At 31.7% G+C, this 22,055-nt stretch overlaps 1 protein-coding gene across 1 annotated transcript in view; it reads right to left on the bottom strand.

Moving 5' to 3' along the window:
- LOC143227317 (sodium channel protein para-like) overlaps positions 1-22,055 on the bottom strand; it is a 124,123-nt gene that overhangs the window by 37,556 nt on the left and 64,512 nt on the right. The window contains exons 2-10 of the mRNA XM_076458773.1: positions 13,974-14,365; positions 12,414-12,619; positions 12,006-12,134; positions 11,417-11,508; positions 10,116-10,313; positions 9,719-9,776; positions 8,019-8,163; positions 4,002-4,193; positions 2,398-2,595 (exon numbers count right to left, since the gene is read on the bottom strand). Of these exons, the coding sequence (XP_076314888.1) occupies positions 2,398-2,595; positions 4,002-4,193; positions 8,019-8,163; positions 9,719-9,776; positions 10,116-10,313; positions 11,417-11,508; positions 12,006-12,134; positions 12,414-12,619; positions 13,974-14,297 (1,542 nt within the window). The 5' untranslated portion in view covers positions 14,298-14,365. The remainder of the gene's footprint in view (positions 1-2,397; positions 2,596-4,001; positions 4,194-8,018; positions 8,164-9,718; positions 9,777-10,115; positions 10,314-11,416; positions 11,509-12,005; positions 12,135-12,413; positions 12,620-13,973; positions 14,366-22,055) is intronic.

Genomic DNA, 22,055 nt, shown 5'->3' on the forward strand with positions numbered 1-22,055 from the left:
CAGTGCACAGAAACTAATCTAGAGTGCACAGGATTGATTTGCCATGTTAGTTGCAAACTATCACAAGCTGAACTTGTTACCAGTCAATCATGGTTTAATATCACAGCAACTCACCACAGCTGTTTTCAACTGGGTTATTTAATTACAGATTATTGCTTTGTTTAATTTATTGTTGCACTATTTATAGCTCAATTGGTTATAAGTGAAAACATTTGTAACATAGTTGTATACGAAATTTGCTTATCTGAACTATAAAAGTTACATACACACATTCACCCTGATAAAGAAATACTCATTTAATGATATTTAATAAATATATGTCATTATGGTATTCATGTATAATAAACTGACCTTCACACATATTTTACTGATTCTTAATTTTGATAAATGTAGAACTACGGGAGTTATGAAAGAAATGAAATACTTATTTAAAAATTTAGATTTACCAAAAAGGTGTAGTTATATTTAAATAATTATTAATGTAAAGTTTGTAAAAGGTCCTTCACTAAGTTCAACATTTTTCTTTAAGAACATTACATGTTCTCAAACTTACAGTTGTTCAAAGCAGGTATAATGTTAGACAATGGAAAATAATGTACTGTTTGTATATACCACCGTTATCCAACATAACACAGACTGTTTAATATCACAAAGAATAAATCAGGTTACAGTGTTGTTTAAGTGAATTACATTGTTTACTGACTTCTTTATTACATTTTCATGAAACTTGCAAAAGGATATTCAGATAATCAATCTAAGTATTTACTTTAAATGCTCCTCATGAAACAATACTTTCAAACTTTTCTGAGGAAATAAATGTAACTTTGTAGAATGTATAAATGGAATTTTTATCTCTTTAGCACAAAAACAAATATTTCATCTGTTTTAGGTGACACAGCACGTTACATTAAGCATAACATTTAATAACAACAGGCGACACACAGCACTTTACGTTAAGCATCACATTTAATAACAGGCGACACACAGCACATTACATTAAGCATCTCACTTAATAACAACAGGTGACACACAGCACGTTATGTTAACCATCACACTTAATAACAACAGACAACACAGCACGTTACGTTAACCATCACACTTAATAACAACAGACAACACAGCACGTTACATTAAGCATCACACTTAATAACAACAGGCAACACAGTACGTTATGTTGAGCATCACGCTTAATAACAGCAGGCGACACAGCATATTACGTTAAGCATCACATTTAATAACAACAGGTGACACACAGCACTTTATGTTGAGCATCACATTTAATAGCAACAGGCAACACACAGCATGGTACATTAAGCATCACATTTAATAACAACAGGCGACACACAGCACGGTACATTAAGCATTACATTTAATAACAACAAGCGACACACAGCACGGTACATTAAGCATCACATTTAATAACAACAGGTGACACACAGCATGTTACGTTAAGCATCACATTTAATAACAACAGGCAACACACAGCACGGTACATTAAGCATCACATTTAATAACAACAGGCGACACACAGCACGGTACATTAAGCATCACATTTAATAATAACAGGTGACACACAGCACGGTACATTAAGCATCACATTTAATAACAACAGGCGACACACAACACGTTATTTTAAGCATCACATTTAATAACAACAGGCGACACACAACACGTTATTTTAAGCATCACATTTAATAACAAACCTGCAGAACTGTGTACTGGTTCTTTTGTATCTCATAATGAAAAAGGAAAATCTTTTCATATAACTAGTATATGCACATACAGGTTACATTAAATTTGAACTTTACTTAAAAGATGTAATTCAGGAGAATAAGACATTTCTTATTTCAATTATTTTCCTATATGTGTGTGTGTGTATATGTGATAAGAAACTACCAGTTTTAAAATGTATAAAAGTTAACATTTACAGAACATGTAGGAAAAACAAAAGCAACTATAGAACCAACAGAATTAAAATATATTTTGCACAAATGCCTATATAATAACAGAGAGCAGTTATTGATTATGTTATAAATTTCTTTAAGTATTTTTCAATGTTTAATATATTTACATATCATCCTGCTGAAAATGTTTACATAAATTCAGTTTTATTCCTTTAAAAATACGTAACTGTGAATCACAGTTTATTGAATCTTTCTTAATAAAAAAACAAACTGCAAAACTACAAAGCAACTGATTTCTTTAAGTCCTTATTAAAAAACAGGAACTGTAAAAAATGAAGTTATTATGATTGTCTACAACTGTTCTTATCATCATCCTAGATTACGTATTTTAAAAATTATTTCTGCAAAATGTTCATATTACTTATAAAATAATCTACAAGGTGAGTTCTTAAATGTAGATAAATTAAATAAAATCTGAAAGAGATCAAGATACCTTTCCACTGTTACCAATTAACGAAGGATTTAGTTCATACATGTTCTCACTGTCAGCACTTCTCACACTAGCTCTTCTGTCTTTCTCATCACTCATTTTGTCTTGGCCAACAAACAATTCATATGAGCGACATGAAAATTCAGATGGGCTGTTCACGATATTATCACGTCTTCTTCCCACAGTCGCTACATCTTGTGCCTCATATTTATCACGCTTATTAACATACTTAGTATACTAATGAATCTTCCCACAGTCTCTACATCTTGTGCCTCATATTTAAAAAAAAAAAAAGGGTAAAACTGAATTTCATAGAAAAAATACACAACATTCAACTATTAAAACAGATATGAAACAACAGAGAATAAGAAATAAAAATTAGTATAATAACTGTGTTATAAGATATGGCAAAAAAATAGAAGTTAATAGCTTGATATCAGATAAAAAGTGCAGAATTAACAGTTTCATCTAATGATAAACTGTATTCTTTATACATGTTGTACTTAACATTAATAAAATGTTTATACCAGTTTCTATCTTATAATAAATTGTCTTCCTTGTACTTAACATTAATAAAATGTTTATACCAGTTTCTATCTTATAATAAATTGTCTTCCTTGTACTTAACGTTAATAAAATGTTTATACCAGTTTCTATCTTATAATAAATTGTCTTCTTTGTACTTAAAGTTAATAAAATGTTTATACCAGTTTTCATCTTATAATAAATTGTCTTCTTTGTACTTAACGTTAATAAAATGTTTATACCAGTTTTCATCTTATAATAAATTGTCTTCTTTGTACTTAACGTTAATAAAATGTTTATACCAGTTTTCATCTTATAATAAATTGTCTTCTTTGTACTTAACGTTAATAAAATGTTTATACCAGTTTTCATCTTATAATAAATTGTCTTCCTTGTACTTAACGTTAATAAAATGTTTATACCAGTTTTCATCTTATAATAAATTGTTTTCCTTGTACTTAAAGTTAATAAAATGTTTATACCAGTTTCTATCTTATAATAAATTGTCTTCCTTGTACTTAACGTTAATAAAATGTTTATACCAGTTTTCATCTTATAATAAATTGTCTTCTTTGTACTTAACGTTAATAAAATGTTTATACCAGTTTTCATCTTATAATAAATTGTCTTCCTTGTACTTAACGTTAATAAAATGTTTATACCAGTTTTCATCTTATAATAAATTGTTTTCCTTGTACTTAAAGTTAATAAAATGTTTATACCAGTTTTCATCTTATAATAAATTGTCTTCCTTGTACTTAACGTTAATAAAATGTTTATACCAGTTTTCATCTTATAATAAATTGTCTTCCTTGTACTTAACGTTAATAAAATGTTTATACCAGTTTCTATCTTATAATAAATTGTCTTCCTTGTACTTAACGTTAATAAAATGTTTATACCAGTTTTCATCTTATAATAAATTGTCTTCCTTGTACTTAACGTTAATAAAATGTTTATACCAGTTTTCATCTTATAATAAATTGTCTTCCTTGTACTTAACGTTAATAAAATGTTTATACCAGTTTCTATCTTATAATAAATTGTCTTCCTTGTACTTAACGTTAATAAAATGTTTATACCAGTTTAGCCTGTTTAGCTGCGTACTCTGCCTCTTCTGCAGCTGCATCTTCTTCTTCTCTTGCTGCTTCCTTTCGGAGGCCATCATAAGACATGGCTACGATGGCCAAGATCAAGTTGACCAGATAGTAAGAGCCCAAGAAGATAATCAGGACAAAAAAGAGCATGTGCCATGGTCCAGCAGAGTTTAGCACCTGAAATAACAATGTTACACTGAACAAGATGTGATGGTGGCAAACCTGAAATAACAATGTTACACTGAACAAGACATGATGGTGGCAAACCTGAAACAACAATGTTACACTGAACAAGACGTGATGGTGGCAAACCTGAAACAACAATGTTACACTGAACAAGACATGATGGTGGCAAACCTGAAACAACAATGTTACACTGAACAAGACGTGATGGTGGCAAACCTGAAACAACAATGTTACACTGAACAAGACGTGATGGTGGCAAACCTGAAACAACAATGTTACACTGAACAAGACGTGATGGTGGCAAACCTGAAACAACGTTACACTGAACAAGACGTGATGGTGGCAAACCTGAAATAACGTTACACTGAACAAGACGTGATGGTGGCAAACCTGAAACAACAATGTTACACTGAACAAGACGTGATGGTGGCAAACCTGAAACAACGCAACAATGTTACAGTGAACAAGACGTGATGGTGGCACACTGAACAAGACGTGATGGTGGCAAACCTGAAATAACAATGTTACACTGAACAAGACGTGATGGTGGGAACAAAAATGTATCCATTTCTTACTGTTCTCATTGAAATGATTCTTTAACTTAATAAGTTATTACCTTTAGTGTTCAAACTAATGATTTTCACTTAATAACTTAACAAGTTATTATCTTTAGTGTTCAAACTAATGATTTTCACTTAATAACTTAATAAGTTATTATCCTTAGTGTTCAAACTAATGATTTTCACTTAATAACTAAATAAGTTATTATCTTTAGTGTTCAAACAAATGATTTTCACTTAATAACTAAATAAGTTATTATCTTTAGTGTTCAAACTAATGATTTTCACTTAGGTAAATTTTTTTTTAACGAAATTGATACACGAATGAATATTCAAGTATCAGGGTTTAACCAATAGTTATGGATAAAATTATTTAAAACCTTAAAAAACAGAATATGAATCTAAAATTATAAGTTAACAAGAAATAAAGTGAAATTCTGAACTAGATTTTTAAATGTAATGAGGTATATGACACATTAACCTGAAATAAACATTGTTGACTCAGGGTGATACTTTAAAAGTAATTCAGTTGGTATTCATTATTTATAAAAAATAATAATTTGAATTATTTGTAATGCAGAAAGTTATACTAATTAGGCTCTTTAATTTTTGAATGTAAATAGATCATTTATCTTTAACTATGAAAATGACTTTTGTTTCATTTAAAATTTCATAAGTATTATATACATAAATTATTTATAGTTAATGTATGTTTGGCTGATTTTATACCCTAAATAAATTTTTAATTTCTACATCAAGTGAATGGTACAATTAAGCAGAATTGCTCTGAGTAAGTTAAAGTATGAAACTGAAAACAATACAAGAGTATAATTTATACATATTTCTAAAAACTTGAGACGAGGTTGGATTGACATTTGTTTATCACCTTATTAATAAAGTAAATCTCTGTTTTATTTTATGTGCTCTAAAGTCTGAATTAAGTAGTTATTTTGAACTATACAAATCAGTTCAGAATTCCCTTCATTAATAACTTTCATGTGAAGTGCTATATTTATTTTGTCCAACCACAGAAATATTAAGGATGACACTATTAATTTAAAACTTTTCTGAAGATGTGAAAATGGAACTCTGTTTCATTGTGTGGTTAATTCAGAGTGAACTTAGAATGATGAAATGTTTGTCATACAATAAAAATTCAAGAGATTAATTTAGATTTCTTGATCAGTACATACACTGAAACAAGTAAAGAAATATGTAAACCACAAACCTAAGTTTAAAACACTTGCCTTAAAGTAAATGTTACAAAATAAAATTAAGTCTTAAGTTTTCTCTATTTTAGGTACCAACATAATATACTGCAGGGTTCAAAGACCCTCTCCTGATTCACAATCTCCTGCATTATTTCCAATAATCTCTATAGCTACCACATGGGAAGTCTGCACCCAAAAGCAAAAGTTAGAGCCATTAGCTTGTGACTGAGGATATGAACAGTTTCAAATGTTGTTCCATGGTGGGATAGGGGGCAGAAATACAAAACCTTATGCCAGATTTGGGTTTAGAGACCCTGAGGGAATATTCCTACACCCTCATCATGATTGAGTGACATTCTGAGGGTGGTTATCAATAGGTCATATTTTTCACAGGATAGGCTATGCCATATACATAACGACAAACTGAATATGAATGTCATGTTTCATTCTACCAGCTCCAGAACCATGGAAGGAGTTACTCTGGCATGCATATGTAACAAAGCTACATGCTCAAATAATATAGGATTTTAATTCATAGAAACACTAACATTTTCATATGAATATCTGCTTGATTACACACTATGTAGGTTTTGTAGTCAGAAACAATCCTAAACTACTTCAAGACATTACCCTTCCACAAATGGAGTTAAGTTACACATTTGTAAAAATTCATCAGTATTTACTTTTTGTGAGGGAGTTTGTTAAGGTAATCAAACTACACGTGACACTTAAAAAAATGCACTGTGTCACAAATTGTTCTCCCTCACTGGACAAATGATATTTTACATGTCTTGTTCTGTTAATCTAACTGTTGTACTACGAATCTAACTGAGAGAGAGACACTCACATGCTTTACAAATGTTGTACTGTAAATCTGGCTGAGAGAAATAGTCACGTGTTTTACAAATGTTATACTATAAATCTAGCTGAGAGAAATAGTCACGTGTTTTACAAATGTTATACTATAAATCTAGCTGAGAGAGAGACAGTCACATGTTTTACAAATGTTTTCCTACAAATCTAACTCCAAGAGACAGCCACATGCTTTACAAATGTTGTACTATAAATCTAGCTGAGAGAGAGACAGTCACATGTTTTACAAATGTTGTACAACAAATCAAGCTGTGAGAGACAGTCACATGTTATACAAATGTTCTACTATAAATCTAGCTGAGGGAGAGACAGTCACATGCTTCACAAATGTTGTACTATAAATCTAGCTGAGGGAGAGATAGTCACATGTTTTGCAAATGTTGTACTAGAAATATAGCTGGGAGAGACAGTCACGTATTATATAAATGTTGTACTATAAATCTAGCTGAGGAAGAGACAGTCACATGTTATACAAATGTTCTACTATAAATCTAGCTGAGGGAGAGACAGTCACATGCTTTACAAATGTTGTACTATAAATCTAGCTGAGAAAGAGACAGTCACATGTTTTGCAAATGTTGTACTAGAAATATAGCTGGGAGAGACAGTCACATATTATATAAATGTTGTACTATAAGTCTGAGAGACAGTCACGTTTTATGAAAGCAGTCAGAAAACAGTGAATTTCACTAATAGTCCAAAAAAGTCTTCAAACTCTCGTGACTTCTGTGCCCACGTCCACAAAATTAACTGTGAATCAAAGGATTTAAACTCTATCTCAGAATGGCTGGTATGGATATTAACACTTTTACTGGTAAGGAGAGAACAATGTTTTGATCTTTCTTATCAATAGAGGTGTTAATATCAGTACCAGGCCTTCTGAGATACATTTTTATTTCAATTGTGTTTCTCATCTTCAAGGATCTAAACATTGTTTGTTATTGCAAGGATAGTAATGAACATAAAAATACCACATTTAAAAACAACTAACTTCTTTATCTGTTTGTTTGAAGTTAAGCACAAAGTTACACAATGAGCTATTTGTGCTCTACCCATTACAGGTATCAAAACCTGGCTTCCAGCACTTAAGTCCACACTCATATTACTGTGCAACTGGGCACCATCTAACTTCTACTTTATTCTAACAATGAGCATATGGAAATATATTTTACCATCTGATAAAGAGATTCCCAGAAATCTTGAGTCATCAGTCTGAATGCAGAGAGAAGTGCCCATGGAAATGTGTCAAAGCTGGTAAAGCCATAATTTGGATTGTCTCCGTAGCCCTGCAGGCACATATATCCTGAAGGACACAATCTATGAAAAATATTATTCATGAAGAAACAGAAAAAAAATACTATATGTTCTAAGCTGATATATTATGATTTAATGCAAACTAAAAACTGAGAAACTTCTGAATAATTTCAGCTTCAATACATTGAGTTAATAAGTTTGAATACTTTAACTGACTACAAACTGCTTTTTGAAAGAAGAGGATGCTACATTTTAGCTGTGGTAAAGAAGCCAAAATATCATCTACATTCCCTTCAATAAATCTAGTGGTCTAATCTGAATCAGCTTCTATGGTTAGATTTTTATACAGAGTAAACAGTTTTGTTCAGGACTAAAGCTGTAAGAACAATGAAACTTAAAAGCTTTTGTTTCTGAATCATTAAATTTATCACTTTGTTTTTCTTTGGATATTAAAATAAATTTTTCCTTGTTGCATCTTGCACAAAAATGTTTCCAGTTAAAATTTCATTGGTGATAAAACTGAATATGTTATACAAACTTAGCATTTTTAAATTGTTTCTTAAATAGAAAGTAATTTTCTGTGATCAGTAGAATTACAACATATGGGGAATCTGCCTCAAATGAGCCCTTTAAAATTGGTATTTGTTATTTTGAAAGTTTTAATTCAGTGGCAAATACAGGGTGTTCAGAAAGTCACCATATACTTATATATGTATATGATTACAAAACTGCACAATGACTTTCCAAACACCCTGTATTTTGAAACACAGAAATAGTTTCAATGAATGGGTAGTGAAAGGTCAATTTTTCCATGAGCCCTTTGTGACCTAGTTATGCCACTGACTGTGACTTATCTTGACGTAAAGTGTGTTATAACTTTTAAAGACACTGAATTATTGTGAGATTTAATTTCAAGTATGTGCCCAAATTATTATTTTATTTTTCCAGAAAGTTTTCACATGATATAATATGTAGTAATATCAATTTAAACATTATTGTTAATATGAAATATTTGTTAAGAATACAATATTATTTTCAATACATTTCACACTTTGTTCCAAACATGTAAAGGACATTTCTGGTTTACTTTAATATATATACATACACACACACACACTCATTTCTTTTTCAAGTTAAGAAAATGACAACCAGTTCTTTCCAGATAAAATGCTATCCTAACACAGAAATGCATCTTTTTTTGGTCTATTATCAAGTTCTGGTTATTGAAATAATAAAAATGTACCTTATGTTCAACATTAGCATCAAGTAAGTTATTTAGTTTGGAGTTAACTACAATGCTATACAATTGGTATTGAAACCTAGTTTTTATTATTGTAAGTATTTCCACTGTGCTATTGAGTGGCAGCATCCAGTAAAACCTTGTTTCGAGCAAATATTTTAATACCAAATAATTTCAATTTTTTCAATAACTTAATAAACAAACACACCATTAACCTCATTTCTACAGTGATAATTCCTCAGCTATCACAGCTGTACAGATGTTAACATAACACAATGTTATTACACAGGTTTTAACATAACACAGTATTATTACACAGATCTTAACTTAACATAATATTAAACTCTACTTTAATTTAAGTTAATACAATTTACTCACTTTGCCCCAGTACTATTTCCACATAATGAATAAGTTCCATTCATCTTGTGCCAGTTAGCTATTTGGATATAAACAACAGGTTGAAAAAATAGATTAATGAATAAAAATACATATAATAACATTAAGATGTAGTTCTTTAACACTCTTATCTTTATGAAATCATTTATCAAAAATAAGAGATGAAATTTTAAGACTCAAAGTTGCTTTATACTTAATAAACAAGTTAGAAAGTACCTTGTGGCCCAAGAACTGGCATGTTAGATGAATGTATATATGTTTCAAACTGTTTGATAAAACAACAACAATTTAAATACAGTTTACTAATCTTCTTCCTAATGAAGTTATATACTTAATATGAAATAAATTAACTATTTAACACAGGAAAATGAATACTTACAACTATTTGACACAAAATTTTCATACTGAATATGAGAGATGTTTTTTGGCCACTGTCGAATGCACTTCTGAGTCAGAACACCCATATAAACCTGAAGTCCGAGCAAGGCAAAGACAGACAGTGCAAACACTGTCAAAATTATCACATCTTTAAGGTTTTTAACAGACTCTATTACAGCACCTACAATGGTTTTCAAACCTGCAGAGATATAAGAATTTTTATTTTAGAAACAAAACATGGAAAGAAAATATCACAAATCTTCTAGAATACAATGTTTGTTTGTTTGTTTTTGTGTAAAATCAGCACAAAAAATTTATCTTATATGAAGTGTAACTCCAAGTGCTCTTTCTTCTTGGTAAGTGCTAATAATAAACATTATGTGTCATAAACTTTATAATAATGTGAAATATTATTAAAGGTTTTATTCATTGTTCATGTGATTCAAAGGAAAACTAGACTGGAATCACAGTTAATGTTGTGATTACAAACAGTAACCTAATTCTGTGTGATTACTGAAAATACTTTCATGTTAGTCTGGTCATAAATAGTACCCTGATTTTAACTATTAATTACTTGTGCAGTCACTGGGAAGCCTTGTAGTTATGACAATTAAAGGACATTTACCACAAACTTGTTTAAATAAGTTAAGTCACTTAGTGTTACTCCAACATCCTCAGTGTGGTTAAAAATACTGAAAAGTTTAACATTATGAGTTAACTTTACTAATTATATCAGCATGTTATAAGAAAGAACAACAGCTCAAACAACAATCCCTGAATGTCCAGTTGACTGGACTCTATAAATAACTATCTTGTAGTTTTATTTCTTTTGACCACACTACAATCCAATCAACCAATCTTTTCCTATCAATGGAATTTTCTTAGCTAATTCTTTTTGTAACACTTTTACAAATTGTCTTTAAAAATCTAAGTAAACTAAACCAATAACCTTTCCATCATCCATATAACAACTAACATCTTTCAAGTAACACAAAATAGTAAAGGAAGGTTTTTCTTCCAATTTGTCTACAGAGAGTATTAGGTTAATCATACTATGAAATACTGGTAATATAAACCCCACATTTCATATTATAAAAACATTCACATGCACAAGATAATAATAATTGGTAAAAGTTTTATCTTCACTAACATTAATTCTAAATATTAAAATTTTTGTATACACAAAAACAAAACAGTTTTTCTCCAGTAATACTGAACACTTTATTCATGACACAGCAGAAATATATCAAGAAACAAGTAAAATTAACAATACAAACATTTTAACTTAAATATGTATCTTACCTGGAACTATCGCTACTGTTTTCAAGGCTCGAAGTACTCGAAATGTTCTTAGTGCACTTAGGTTCCCAAGATTTACTCCCATTGTTACATATCTGGAGGAGAAACTAGCCTTTAGTGCCTGTTTTGGATACTAGTGGTTAATGTACCATTTATATTAATTATGTCAGTAGTAACCGACAGTCAATCACATATATTTACTGTCTACAACTTGTGGCTTTTAACTATCTTACAAGTTACACAACAGGGCATATTCTAAAAAAAAGTGTTTTTTTTAAACAACAAAATGCCCTCTCTCATCACTAATTTTGGACATTTTAAGTAAAACATCTATATGCCATTAAAGACATGATTCTTTGTTTTGGAAACACAATCTGACAAAATATATTAGTAAAATACAGTATTTCTCAAAAATGTTAAACATTTCACATACTCCTGCAATAAATTAATTTTGAATAAAATTTTAGTTACTGAAATTGAAGTCACTCCAATTCATTGATACTTTAGGATCATTTGGGCAGTTTGATATTCACCAAACTTATTTAATAAAAGTTTTTTCTAGTAAACATAACAAATACAAATCTATACTTACGCTAAGGATATAACGATGAAGTCTAACCAGTTCCATGGGTCACGAAGATATGTAAACTTGTCTAGTATAAAACCACGTGCTAAAATCTTGATACTGGATTCTATTGTGTAAATTGTTGTAAAAACCACCCTGGAAATGATCCAAGTTTTGTGTAAAAAATTATGAAACATATAAATAACAAGTTGGTCATTGCTTCACAAACGTTTGGATAGAAAATAAATGATCTAAAAATATCAAATTCAACTTTCAATTTTAGCTTGAAATGATTTTCGTACGAAAGTACTAGAGCTTTAGCTACAACTTCGACGGTTTAAAATTTTAATTTCATGTTGTTAATCATACTTAAGTGAAAAACAAATCCTTCACTTGTTTAAATTAAGCACAAGAGCAAATAATTCCTTCACTTACTCGGACTGTTCAACGCTTTCATTGCCAGGCATGGTCATAAGAACACAATTGACAAGGATGGTAACTATGACGATAAAACTAAAGAGTGGGTGGACGAGAATATAGATGGCTAAACGACGGAGAGGATTGAACGGACTGAGGAGCCATAGAGCGTTGTGAGCACTAAATCGAAAAATGTCTTTACTTTTGCTAATTACAGTAAATGTCTGTAAAAAGAAACAAAGAATTGCGCGTTTTTATTTGGAAATGTAAAATAAAAATTATAAGCTAAAACATTTAAAATTCGATCAGGTTTGACATTTATAAGGTAGCTTTTAAAGTTTGCTAATCTTTGCCTGAGTCCTATACACAAACTAATTACTCAGATCGTTAATGTCTCATACAAAAATAACTTAAATTACTATATATTTTTTATACACGAAATGATAATATTAGCATACTGCTACGTTTCATGAACAAATTGATAACTGTGTGTGTTTTTCGTATAACAAAGCCACAAAGGGCTATCTGCTCAGCCCACCGCGGGGAATCGAACCCCTGATTTTAGCGTTGTAAAGCCGGAGACATACCGCTGTACTAGCGGGGGGCAAATTGATAACTGCCTATATTACTGAGTTATACACAAACTGATACCGTAATACATCAAAAGACAACTTCTGTATAATAATAAATTCATAAATGCCAAGTATAAATAATTTCTTAAATTGATTAAAATTCAATAAACATTAGAATTCGTGGAAGTAAGAATTCAACAAGAAACGATGTGTTGTTAAATAATGGTTACTTGACCCTATTTGTTATTCTGTGAATTTCTGAGTGAAATAGTATGTTATATACGCTATATCTCTCCATTCAAAGCCAATGAGGCTTTTTCTACAATTTTAGGATACATCAAGCCAGCTAGGTACGGCAAACTCAATAGTGGGCTAGGGCTAGGTTCACTATATGAACGAAAACGTTTATGGTATGGACTAAATTGAGTAAGTGAAAAGTATTTAATTTTATTTGCGTTATTTACAAATCAGAACCAGGGTGAGGATTAATAACGAAGAGAAGAAAACCGTCAGTAATTTTAAGAAGTTACGTCAACCACACTATATCTCTCGTATCAGTTATGTACTTTATTTGTTCGACCAGACGTATTGATACAGTGCTAATACTGACGACTGAACGAAGACAGATTGGAATTATTTAAATGATCATAACATAATGAGTGTAAATGCAAATACTGAAATAAAAATTCAAGTATATTTGAATAGATGTAATTAAAAGTTCATGAATGCCTGAATATTATACTAGATTTTTTACGAACTCAAACAACAGCAAATGTGATTAACGGCTTGAAAAGTGAACCAAGCTCTTACTTTTTCAAGCTTTTTTTTATAATATTTCTTTTATAAAATTTAAAAATCCACATTGTTATCATAATAAAAACACAGTAAAACCTTTTTGATCTCGGTTTAAAATACGTTAAAGTCTTTCTTTTTAAAATTTAATGAAAATAAATAAATTTGCTCAGTAATAATAATAAAAACAAAATCAAGGGGAAATGTTACGAACTCTTTTATTTTGATAATATTTATCCAAATCTTCAAGAGGTGTTGCTGCTAGTTCCATTGGGAATACCCTTTCAAGGGGTTTAGGAAGTGACATTCCAGCTTCAAGATTTTTTTCAGGTTTACTTTCAATTTCTTCACCTTCCTGTGGTTCCTTCTCTCCACCTACACCATCTTCTGCTTCCTTCTGCGCCTGCTCTTTCTTCTGCGCTACCTCTTCAGCAATCCGCGCCTCAATGGCTGCCAGGGATTCTTTTGTGAACGGACGGAATAAAGGCAGCTCCTCCACGTCTGACTGGTCTTCGAATGACCTCGTAGACTTAGGCATGTTTATATTTAGTCATAGGTGTTTCACTGTGAGAGGTCTTTCAGATAGGATGAAAAATTCTTGAAAGTCTGTGAAAAATAAATGATTAAATAAACATTTTCAAGAAATCTTCTGTTAGAAAAGTAAAATATTAAATTATTGTCTTCACTATTATGGGGCCGGGACTGGTCCAGTTGTTAGGTTCGAGACGTGGCATTACTTATTACCTTCTACGCTTATCTATGGATGTATATAAAAGTCAATAACGTTATTAACTTCAAATAGCAGAACACAACCCTTGTGACAGAGGGTATTATAATTCTGAATTAGGTATGACTATATTCAAACCCTAGAGGTATCTAACTAAACAATTAACTTACTTGTATGTAACACAATGTTTAGGTCGAACATTCCAAATTTAAATTCATTTATCACCGTCATATGAAATTACAAATTTACAATCACAATCAACGCTTTTTTATTTATTTCATAATAATTGGAACACTGATGTTCTTTAAGATTTAACGAAATCGTGTTATTTTGTAAAAGGTGAATTTTCAACAAATTTAATAATTGCCTTAGAAACTGTACTTTGGTTAGGTATAATTCTTGTGTGGTTGCCATATTTTTAAACACTTTGGGTTCTCAGTACAAAATGAAACAAAATATGCGGGTTCTTGAGCACAAGTTCCTCTCGGTCGTTCAGCTGTTTTCGTGACGTTTTACAACTATGACGTAATAGTTGCCAAACACGCTTCGTTGCGCGCCGACCATTTTGTGCCTTTCAGTGCTGGTGTTTTATGTAAATGCTTTTTTCGGATTACATACTTTATGAGACTATTTTTTGTCTTGATATTGCTACTTTATGTTTGTTTTATGATAACATGGTTTACTGCATTGCTTATAGTTGTAAAAACGGTTCAGCATCGGGCAAAAGCTTTTTTTCGTTTCCGTGTAAGGAGAGGGAACCGGCAAGGTGGCGACATTGGGTGCAGATGGCCAATAGGAAGAATTGGACACCTTCACACCATGCAAAGCTTTGTCAAGATAACTTTGAACGCTCATGTTTTGTGTCGGATCCCACTGTTTAGGATTCCGTGGGTTTCAAGCCAGGCAGGTTGAGACTGAAAAAGCCATTGGCAGTAGACAGGATCGTCCCCACCATCTTTCCTCTTGTAGAGCTGAGGACTGATCTCAGCCTGCAGCGTACAGGTTCCACTCCTCTGAAGCCATTCCTTACTATCACGAAAAGAACAAACTTAAAGGTATGTGTGCAGTATAAAGTGATAAACAATAACTGGTATAATATAATAATTTAAAAAGTACTAGTTTTTGAAGAATGTAACAAGACATACATATTTCACATTTATGAGCGTGTTTTGCATTTGTGACACCTGAAATTTAGTGAAACCTTGATTTCCTAGTCTTGGCAGTGGACAAATCTATTTCAAATAGAGTATATTTCAAGTTTAAAAGCTGGTAGGTCATTCTGTAGATGTTTTGTACTATTTTTAAATATGGAAAAGTTTGAAGAATTCCATTTTTCAAATTTAACATTTCAAGATAAAATTGAAATAAGACTATGTCTTGAACATGTTAAAGTAATTAAGTACATGTTATGTATTTAAAAAAATTGTAGACTTGTAAAAAATCAAATATAAACTCCATAACATATTTCCATAACTCATCATAATAAAATTAATCTTAACATAGTACTTTGACATTGTGATATTAAATGTAAATCTCATAAACCTCATAAAGCATGTTGTTTTAATATATAATCTTATATCTTCAGCTTTAAGAGAAAAGTGCCGTTGATGACACAGTGCCTACTTCTGTAGAGAAAGTTATGATTCAGCCCACCCCTGATGATGACTGCCAAGACTCTAGAGCTGACTCATGTCTGTCTGTTCAGACTCTTGTAAGAGGATCATGATTGTTAGATTAAACATTTATAAGTTGCAATAATTGATGTATAATTTTATTTACAGTAATTTGAATCTAACCGTGAAAGAATGTTATTATTCAATACCTAAATAAAAACCTATTGTTTTAGTCTTTCCCAAGTATTTCAAGAGGGACACAGACTGGCTGGTATTCTGTTTCCAGAGGTGTACAGGTATTCCCATCTGGCTTGAAGACTGTAGCTACCCAGACAGAAAATCTTCCAACAATAGATTTTGCTTGTGGTACTGATAAGTTAGTTTGAATATGAATATGAAATTTTCATTCATGATTTAACAATTTTCAATAGTCAGATTAGTCTTGTTAATATTAATTTGATTATTTATTATAAACTATTGCTGGTAAGCAGTACATTGTTCATATACATGTAATTCTTTCACTGATTTTTGCAGAATCGTCACCTGCTGTTAAGAGGTCCTCTGTATTACAAGTGACAGATGCTGATGACACTGATAATGTTCATATGAGTGATGATGAAGGTGCTGATCCTGACTAGAACTTGTCAGATCTGTGTCAAAAGTGACTGTTCTAGGTTCGTTCAGAATAGATTCGAATTGATATGGCGCTACTCGATACTGTTCAGAACACAAAGTAAAAACAGGCTCCGCCTCTGTTTCCCCATATGCACTGGCCATGTTTATTTACATTCAACGCGCTGGAGTTGGCGGTTTGTTTGGCAACTATTACGTCACAGTACTTTTCCTAGCGGCAAACGTAAAAACTAAAACGTTTGGATTGCCGCTTGGAAAGTGCTCTTTCTGCACCAAGTTCTATGTTTCATTTATTAGCACATATTTTTTATAAAAAGTGTGAGCCTTCAAAATTAATCAGTATGAGTAGTTTTTTGACTGCAAAGTTTTCTTTTTTTTATGTAAAATTCACCTCTAAGTCTCTGCTTGACTGGTCATAATAAAACAATAGTAAAATTTATACGACCACTTGTACAAATTAATTGAGTTTACTGGTTGAAAATATGTTCTATACGTATTTGAATGTATTTTGATTAGTCATACATTTTGCTCAACTCTTGACGTTTAGCCCAAGAGTTGGCGGTGGGTGGTGATGACTAGCTGCCTTTCCTCTAGTCTTACACTGCTAAATTAGGGACGGCTAGCACAGATAGCCCTCGAGTAGCTTTGTGCGAAATTCCAAAAACAAACAAACAAACAAACTTGACGTTTAAGCAAGACCACTTTTTAATACTATCTTTTGGGTGTCATTTCAGTGAGTATAATAAAACCCGTGAATCAAACGACCACATTAAGCTTTATATTGCTGCGGTATGTAACAATTTGTGAATTTTGTTGTACAGCCCTTTAGGCTTAAATAATAACTAAAATTATTTGTGTGTTTGGATAATATTGGAATGTTACCACTACAATTAATTATACTTTGCTATTCAGTGAAATAACTGGCAATTTACTTGTGAATTTTTCTTTTCGTTACTGAAAGTGGTAATTTCCGTGAAAAGGAGAAACAACCAGAGAATGACGTAGGGTGGTGGGTAAAGTTGTACGCATCAAAGCATGCTAACATTTATTACTATTAGTAACGCGTTTTTGTTAAGTGTTAGCTTTAAGCCTTACTGTGATATTCATGGAAGCTAGCATCAGAGATGTCTGTAGTATAGAATATTTAATTTTAGGCATTTGTTTTTCAGATGTGTGTTTTACAATAAATAATATGTCAGCAAATAATTAAGTTTATTACCTTGATTGTTTGTTTTTTTAGGACGGGTTTTTTGCGGAGGTTTTCAAGGTTATATGGAATTTTTGGACTAACATTTACTTTTTTTTTAATAACAGGAATAATACCACACGTAGTTTTCAAATAATTAGGCCGATCGCACTTCGTAAGAACAATATTTCAATCCTCTTCCTACACTGGAAAAAAAATCCGACTTGTTCAATAATAATCGTTTGACGGTCGTTAACAAAATTTTAAACTAAGCTTCTGCAAAAGAACGTAAGGGCAGTCTTTGATAACACATACTGATAAACTTTCAACAAGTTATGTAACCATATTTAACCAGATTAAAGCACAGATATTCATTGGATATGCATCAGAGGATTTGATAGTTACCTAACTTAACCATTTTACACAGACTCGACCAATTAAACATAAATAAAGTATTAAAGTTAAGTTTATTTGCCCAATCAAGGAATACAACTCATTAACCTCACACCTCAACAGCCGGATTCGATCAGTTTAAAAACAACAAAACTAATAATCGTAAGTTTCTTTACACAGTCACAACTACAAAAACACACTAAGCTTAAAAGTTTAAGAATAACTAAAAATTTAAAATTTGCCCAATCACAACAAAACCAGTGAGCTTAGAAGTTCAACGGTCAAATTCAACCAATTTTAAAAATAACTAAATCATTCAAGTTAGATCTCTTAATTCAGTCACAAATGACAAACTGTTTAGATATAAATTCAATTATTATTAGAAATCTTTGTTAGAATACGAAACCTTCAGGTGTAATTATTAAAACATTCAACTACGATGTAACAGGTGACCCCTTTCGATTGAGATTTGTGGTTTTGAGTAAGTTTGAAGTCCCACATTAAGACTGTAAAATCTTATATGAAGTGCAATAGAAATACATTTCAGTTGTTTGTTTAGAATTTTCATAAAGATCTACACAAGTGTTATCTGTCACCAAATGTAAACTGATAGATTAGAGGGAAGACAGTTAACAGTTATTGTCTGATCGAATAATGAGATTTAATTTTCCCTGTTATTGTGCACTCACGAAGCCAGAATGTAAAAGACATTTTTTTTCGAAAACGAGACAGAAACTCTTAGTTTTACAACCCATGATGACGTCAACCACTAGGCCACAAATAACCCTACTACTGTTAGATGAGTTGATTACTCTGTTAAAGAAGAGAACCGTCTCACATAAGTATATGGATTTTAAATTCGTATATGTAAAAACGTCTCCCTATGATATGCTTGAATAATGTATTCCTGATCAGACAATTACATAAAGCACGTTATTAAAAAGTAATGAACATTTTAAATAAGATTAAAGTTTTTGTTGTATAATAAATTATTCCACATCGAACGATACAATGAAATACTTAAACGAAATTTTATTTTGTCATCACATATGTAAAGTCTAATACGAAGAACGAATACAAGGTAAAGAAAGCGCATTAGACTGTGTTTAACGCATATAATGTGGTGCTCGAAACAGGTGTTGTCATAGCAACCCATGGCGTTGATTGTGACCTCGATATTAGTGTCGTATTGAATAGATATTTGAAACAGACCTTACTCGCAGGCGTTTTATTTTGAACAAGAAGGGTACTCACATTCGTGACTCGAGTGCATGTGATGTTTGGATCAGAAAACTTGCATTGTTTATTACTATACGAAACAGAATTAATCAAATTTATGAAAGGAAAAAAAAAACCAACTGAGATTTCGTAGTAAATAAACCTGAAACAGGCTCTGTGCAGGCGTAATACGCCCATATTTCACATAAGATGGAAAGTTGTGTGTAACAAATGGAATGCAGTTTACACTAAATGTTCTTTATATCTACAAATTGTTATCTGTAAGTTTACACTAAATACCTATACACAGAAATCTGTAAGTTTACACTAAATATTTATTATATCTACACACACATATATATAAAAGTGCATTAATTCTCTCTTAAAAGCCTCCCGTCACACCAAACATACTCGCCCTTTAAGCCGTGGGGGCGTTACAACGGTCAATCCCTCTATTCGTTGGTAAAAAAGTAGCCCAAGAGTTGGCGGTGGGTGGTGATGACTATCTGCCTTTCTTCGTATCTTATACTGCTAAATTATAAACGGCTAGCACATATAGCTTTCGCGTAGCTTTGTGCGAAATTCAAAACCAAACCAGCCAAACAAACAAACCTCTTAAAAGCCAGCGAGACCAAACCAAGTACACGTTCTCAGGTACTGCAGGCGAGTATTCTAACATGTTCTTTTTTCTGGTATATATTCATTTCGGGTTCTTTAGAAGTTACTAATCATGATAGAGACCACTGAGGCCTCTGTGAATTATGAGAACCTTTAAGCTTCACAAGGTATTGCTGATATACATATAGGAGACAGCTAAGTGCTTCCTAATGCCTCAGCAATAAACTTGAATATTTATAACGCTAAAAACTAAGCTAAGTAACAAAAAACAAATAGTTCCACCTATTGTTATGATTACATGTAGAAACGGTGCAAGTAATTAGTAGCCGTGGTATTCATACCTCACAGAAAAAATGAGAAAAAGGGAACATTTTTTTCAAAAAAGTTTGTTTTTTTTACTGGAAATTACTAAATGGGATTGTGTTCTTTAGAAATATGAAACTCGTTCTATCAAAAGTTCCATAAATTTTACTGATATGAGCTGTAATGTTTTTGTATATTAAAAATGTTACCATTTATTGAAAAAAATATTTTTTACGAACTTCCGTTATTTGACACTACATCAATAAAGATATAATCAAACCCTCACGTACAGTCCTAGTAACAGTACATCAGTAAAGATATAATCAAACCCTCACGTACAGTCCTAGTAACAGTACATCAGTAAAGATATAATCAAACCCTCACGTACAGTCTTAGTGACAGTACATCAATAAAGATATAATCAAACCCTCACGTACAGTCCTAGTGACAGTACATCAATAAAGATATAATCAAACCCTCACGTACAGTCCTAGTAACAGTACATCAGTAAAGATATAATCAAACCCTCACGTACAGTCCTAGTAACAGTACATCAGTAAAGATATAATCAAACCCTCACGTACAGTCCTAGTAACAGTACATCAGTAAAGATATAATCAAACCCTCACGTATAGTCTTAGTGACAGTACATCAATAAAGATATAATCAAACCCTCACGTACAGTCCTAGTAACAGTACATCAATAAAGATATAATCAAACCCTCACGTACAGTCCTAGTGACAGTACATCAATAAAGATATAATCAAACCCTCACGTACAGTCCTAGTAACAGTACATCAGTAAAGATATAATCAAACCCTCACGTACAGTCGTAGTAACAGTACATCAGTAAAGATATAATCAAACCCTCACGTACAGTTCTAGTGACAGTACATCAATAAAGATATAATCAAACCCTCACGTACAGTCCTAGTAACAGTACATCAGTAAAGATATAATCAAACCCTCACGTACAGTCCTAGTGACAGTACACCAATAAAGATATAATCAAGTTCAGTCCTTGTGACAGTTGTGTTCTTGTTGTGAGGACAGTACTGTTGTTTAAAACAGTGTTCTGTTACAAATAAATCGTTGTTGTATATAACGTAGTTATTTTTTTAATTGTCTGAATCTTGAATACCCAACGTGTGAAGTTTTTATGGATTTGTACTCTCAAGACAGTTGGTATGGGTTTTAAAATTTTAATTAAAATAAAGTACAAAACGACGACTCGACCTTCTGAGGTCATCTTCAGGTTAACAAAGAGAGTTTGCAATTGACCGTTGTTGGGCACGTCTTAACCTGACGATGACTTAAGAAGGTCGAAACGTTGGTCTCTGCTTTATTAGTAAAACTGTTAATATCCATACCAGCCGTCCTGAGATACATAGTTAGATGTTTGATTATTATTAGTATAGGTATAAAGGTGTTCCTTTATATTGGTTCAGTTTTGGTTTTAGTTGTTGTACAAGTAAGGCTTCTTTGATTTTACGTTTGTATATATTTGTTTCTCTACTTAGTGTATTGGGGTTTTCTGTGGTTATGTTGTGTTTATTTGATTTGCAGCGTTCAAAAACATGTAAAGGCATTTTTTTGTTGTTGTA

Source organism: Tachypleus tridentatus, chromosome 9 (assembly GCF_004210375.1).
Source record: "Tachypleus tridentatus isolate NWPU-2018 chromosome 9, ASM421037v1, whole genome shotgun sequence".
NCBI lineage: Eukaryota > Metazoa > Arthropoda > Merostomata > Xiphosura > Limulidae > Tachypleus > Tachypleus tridentatus.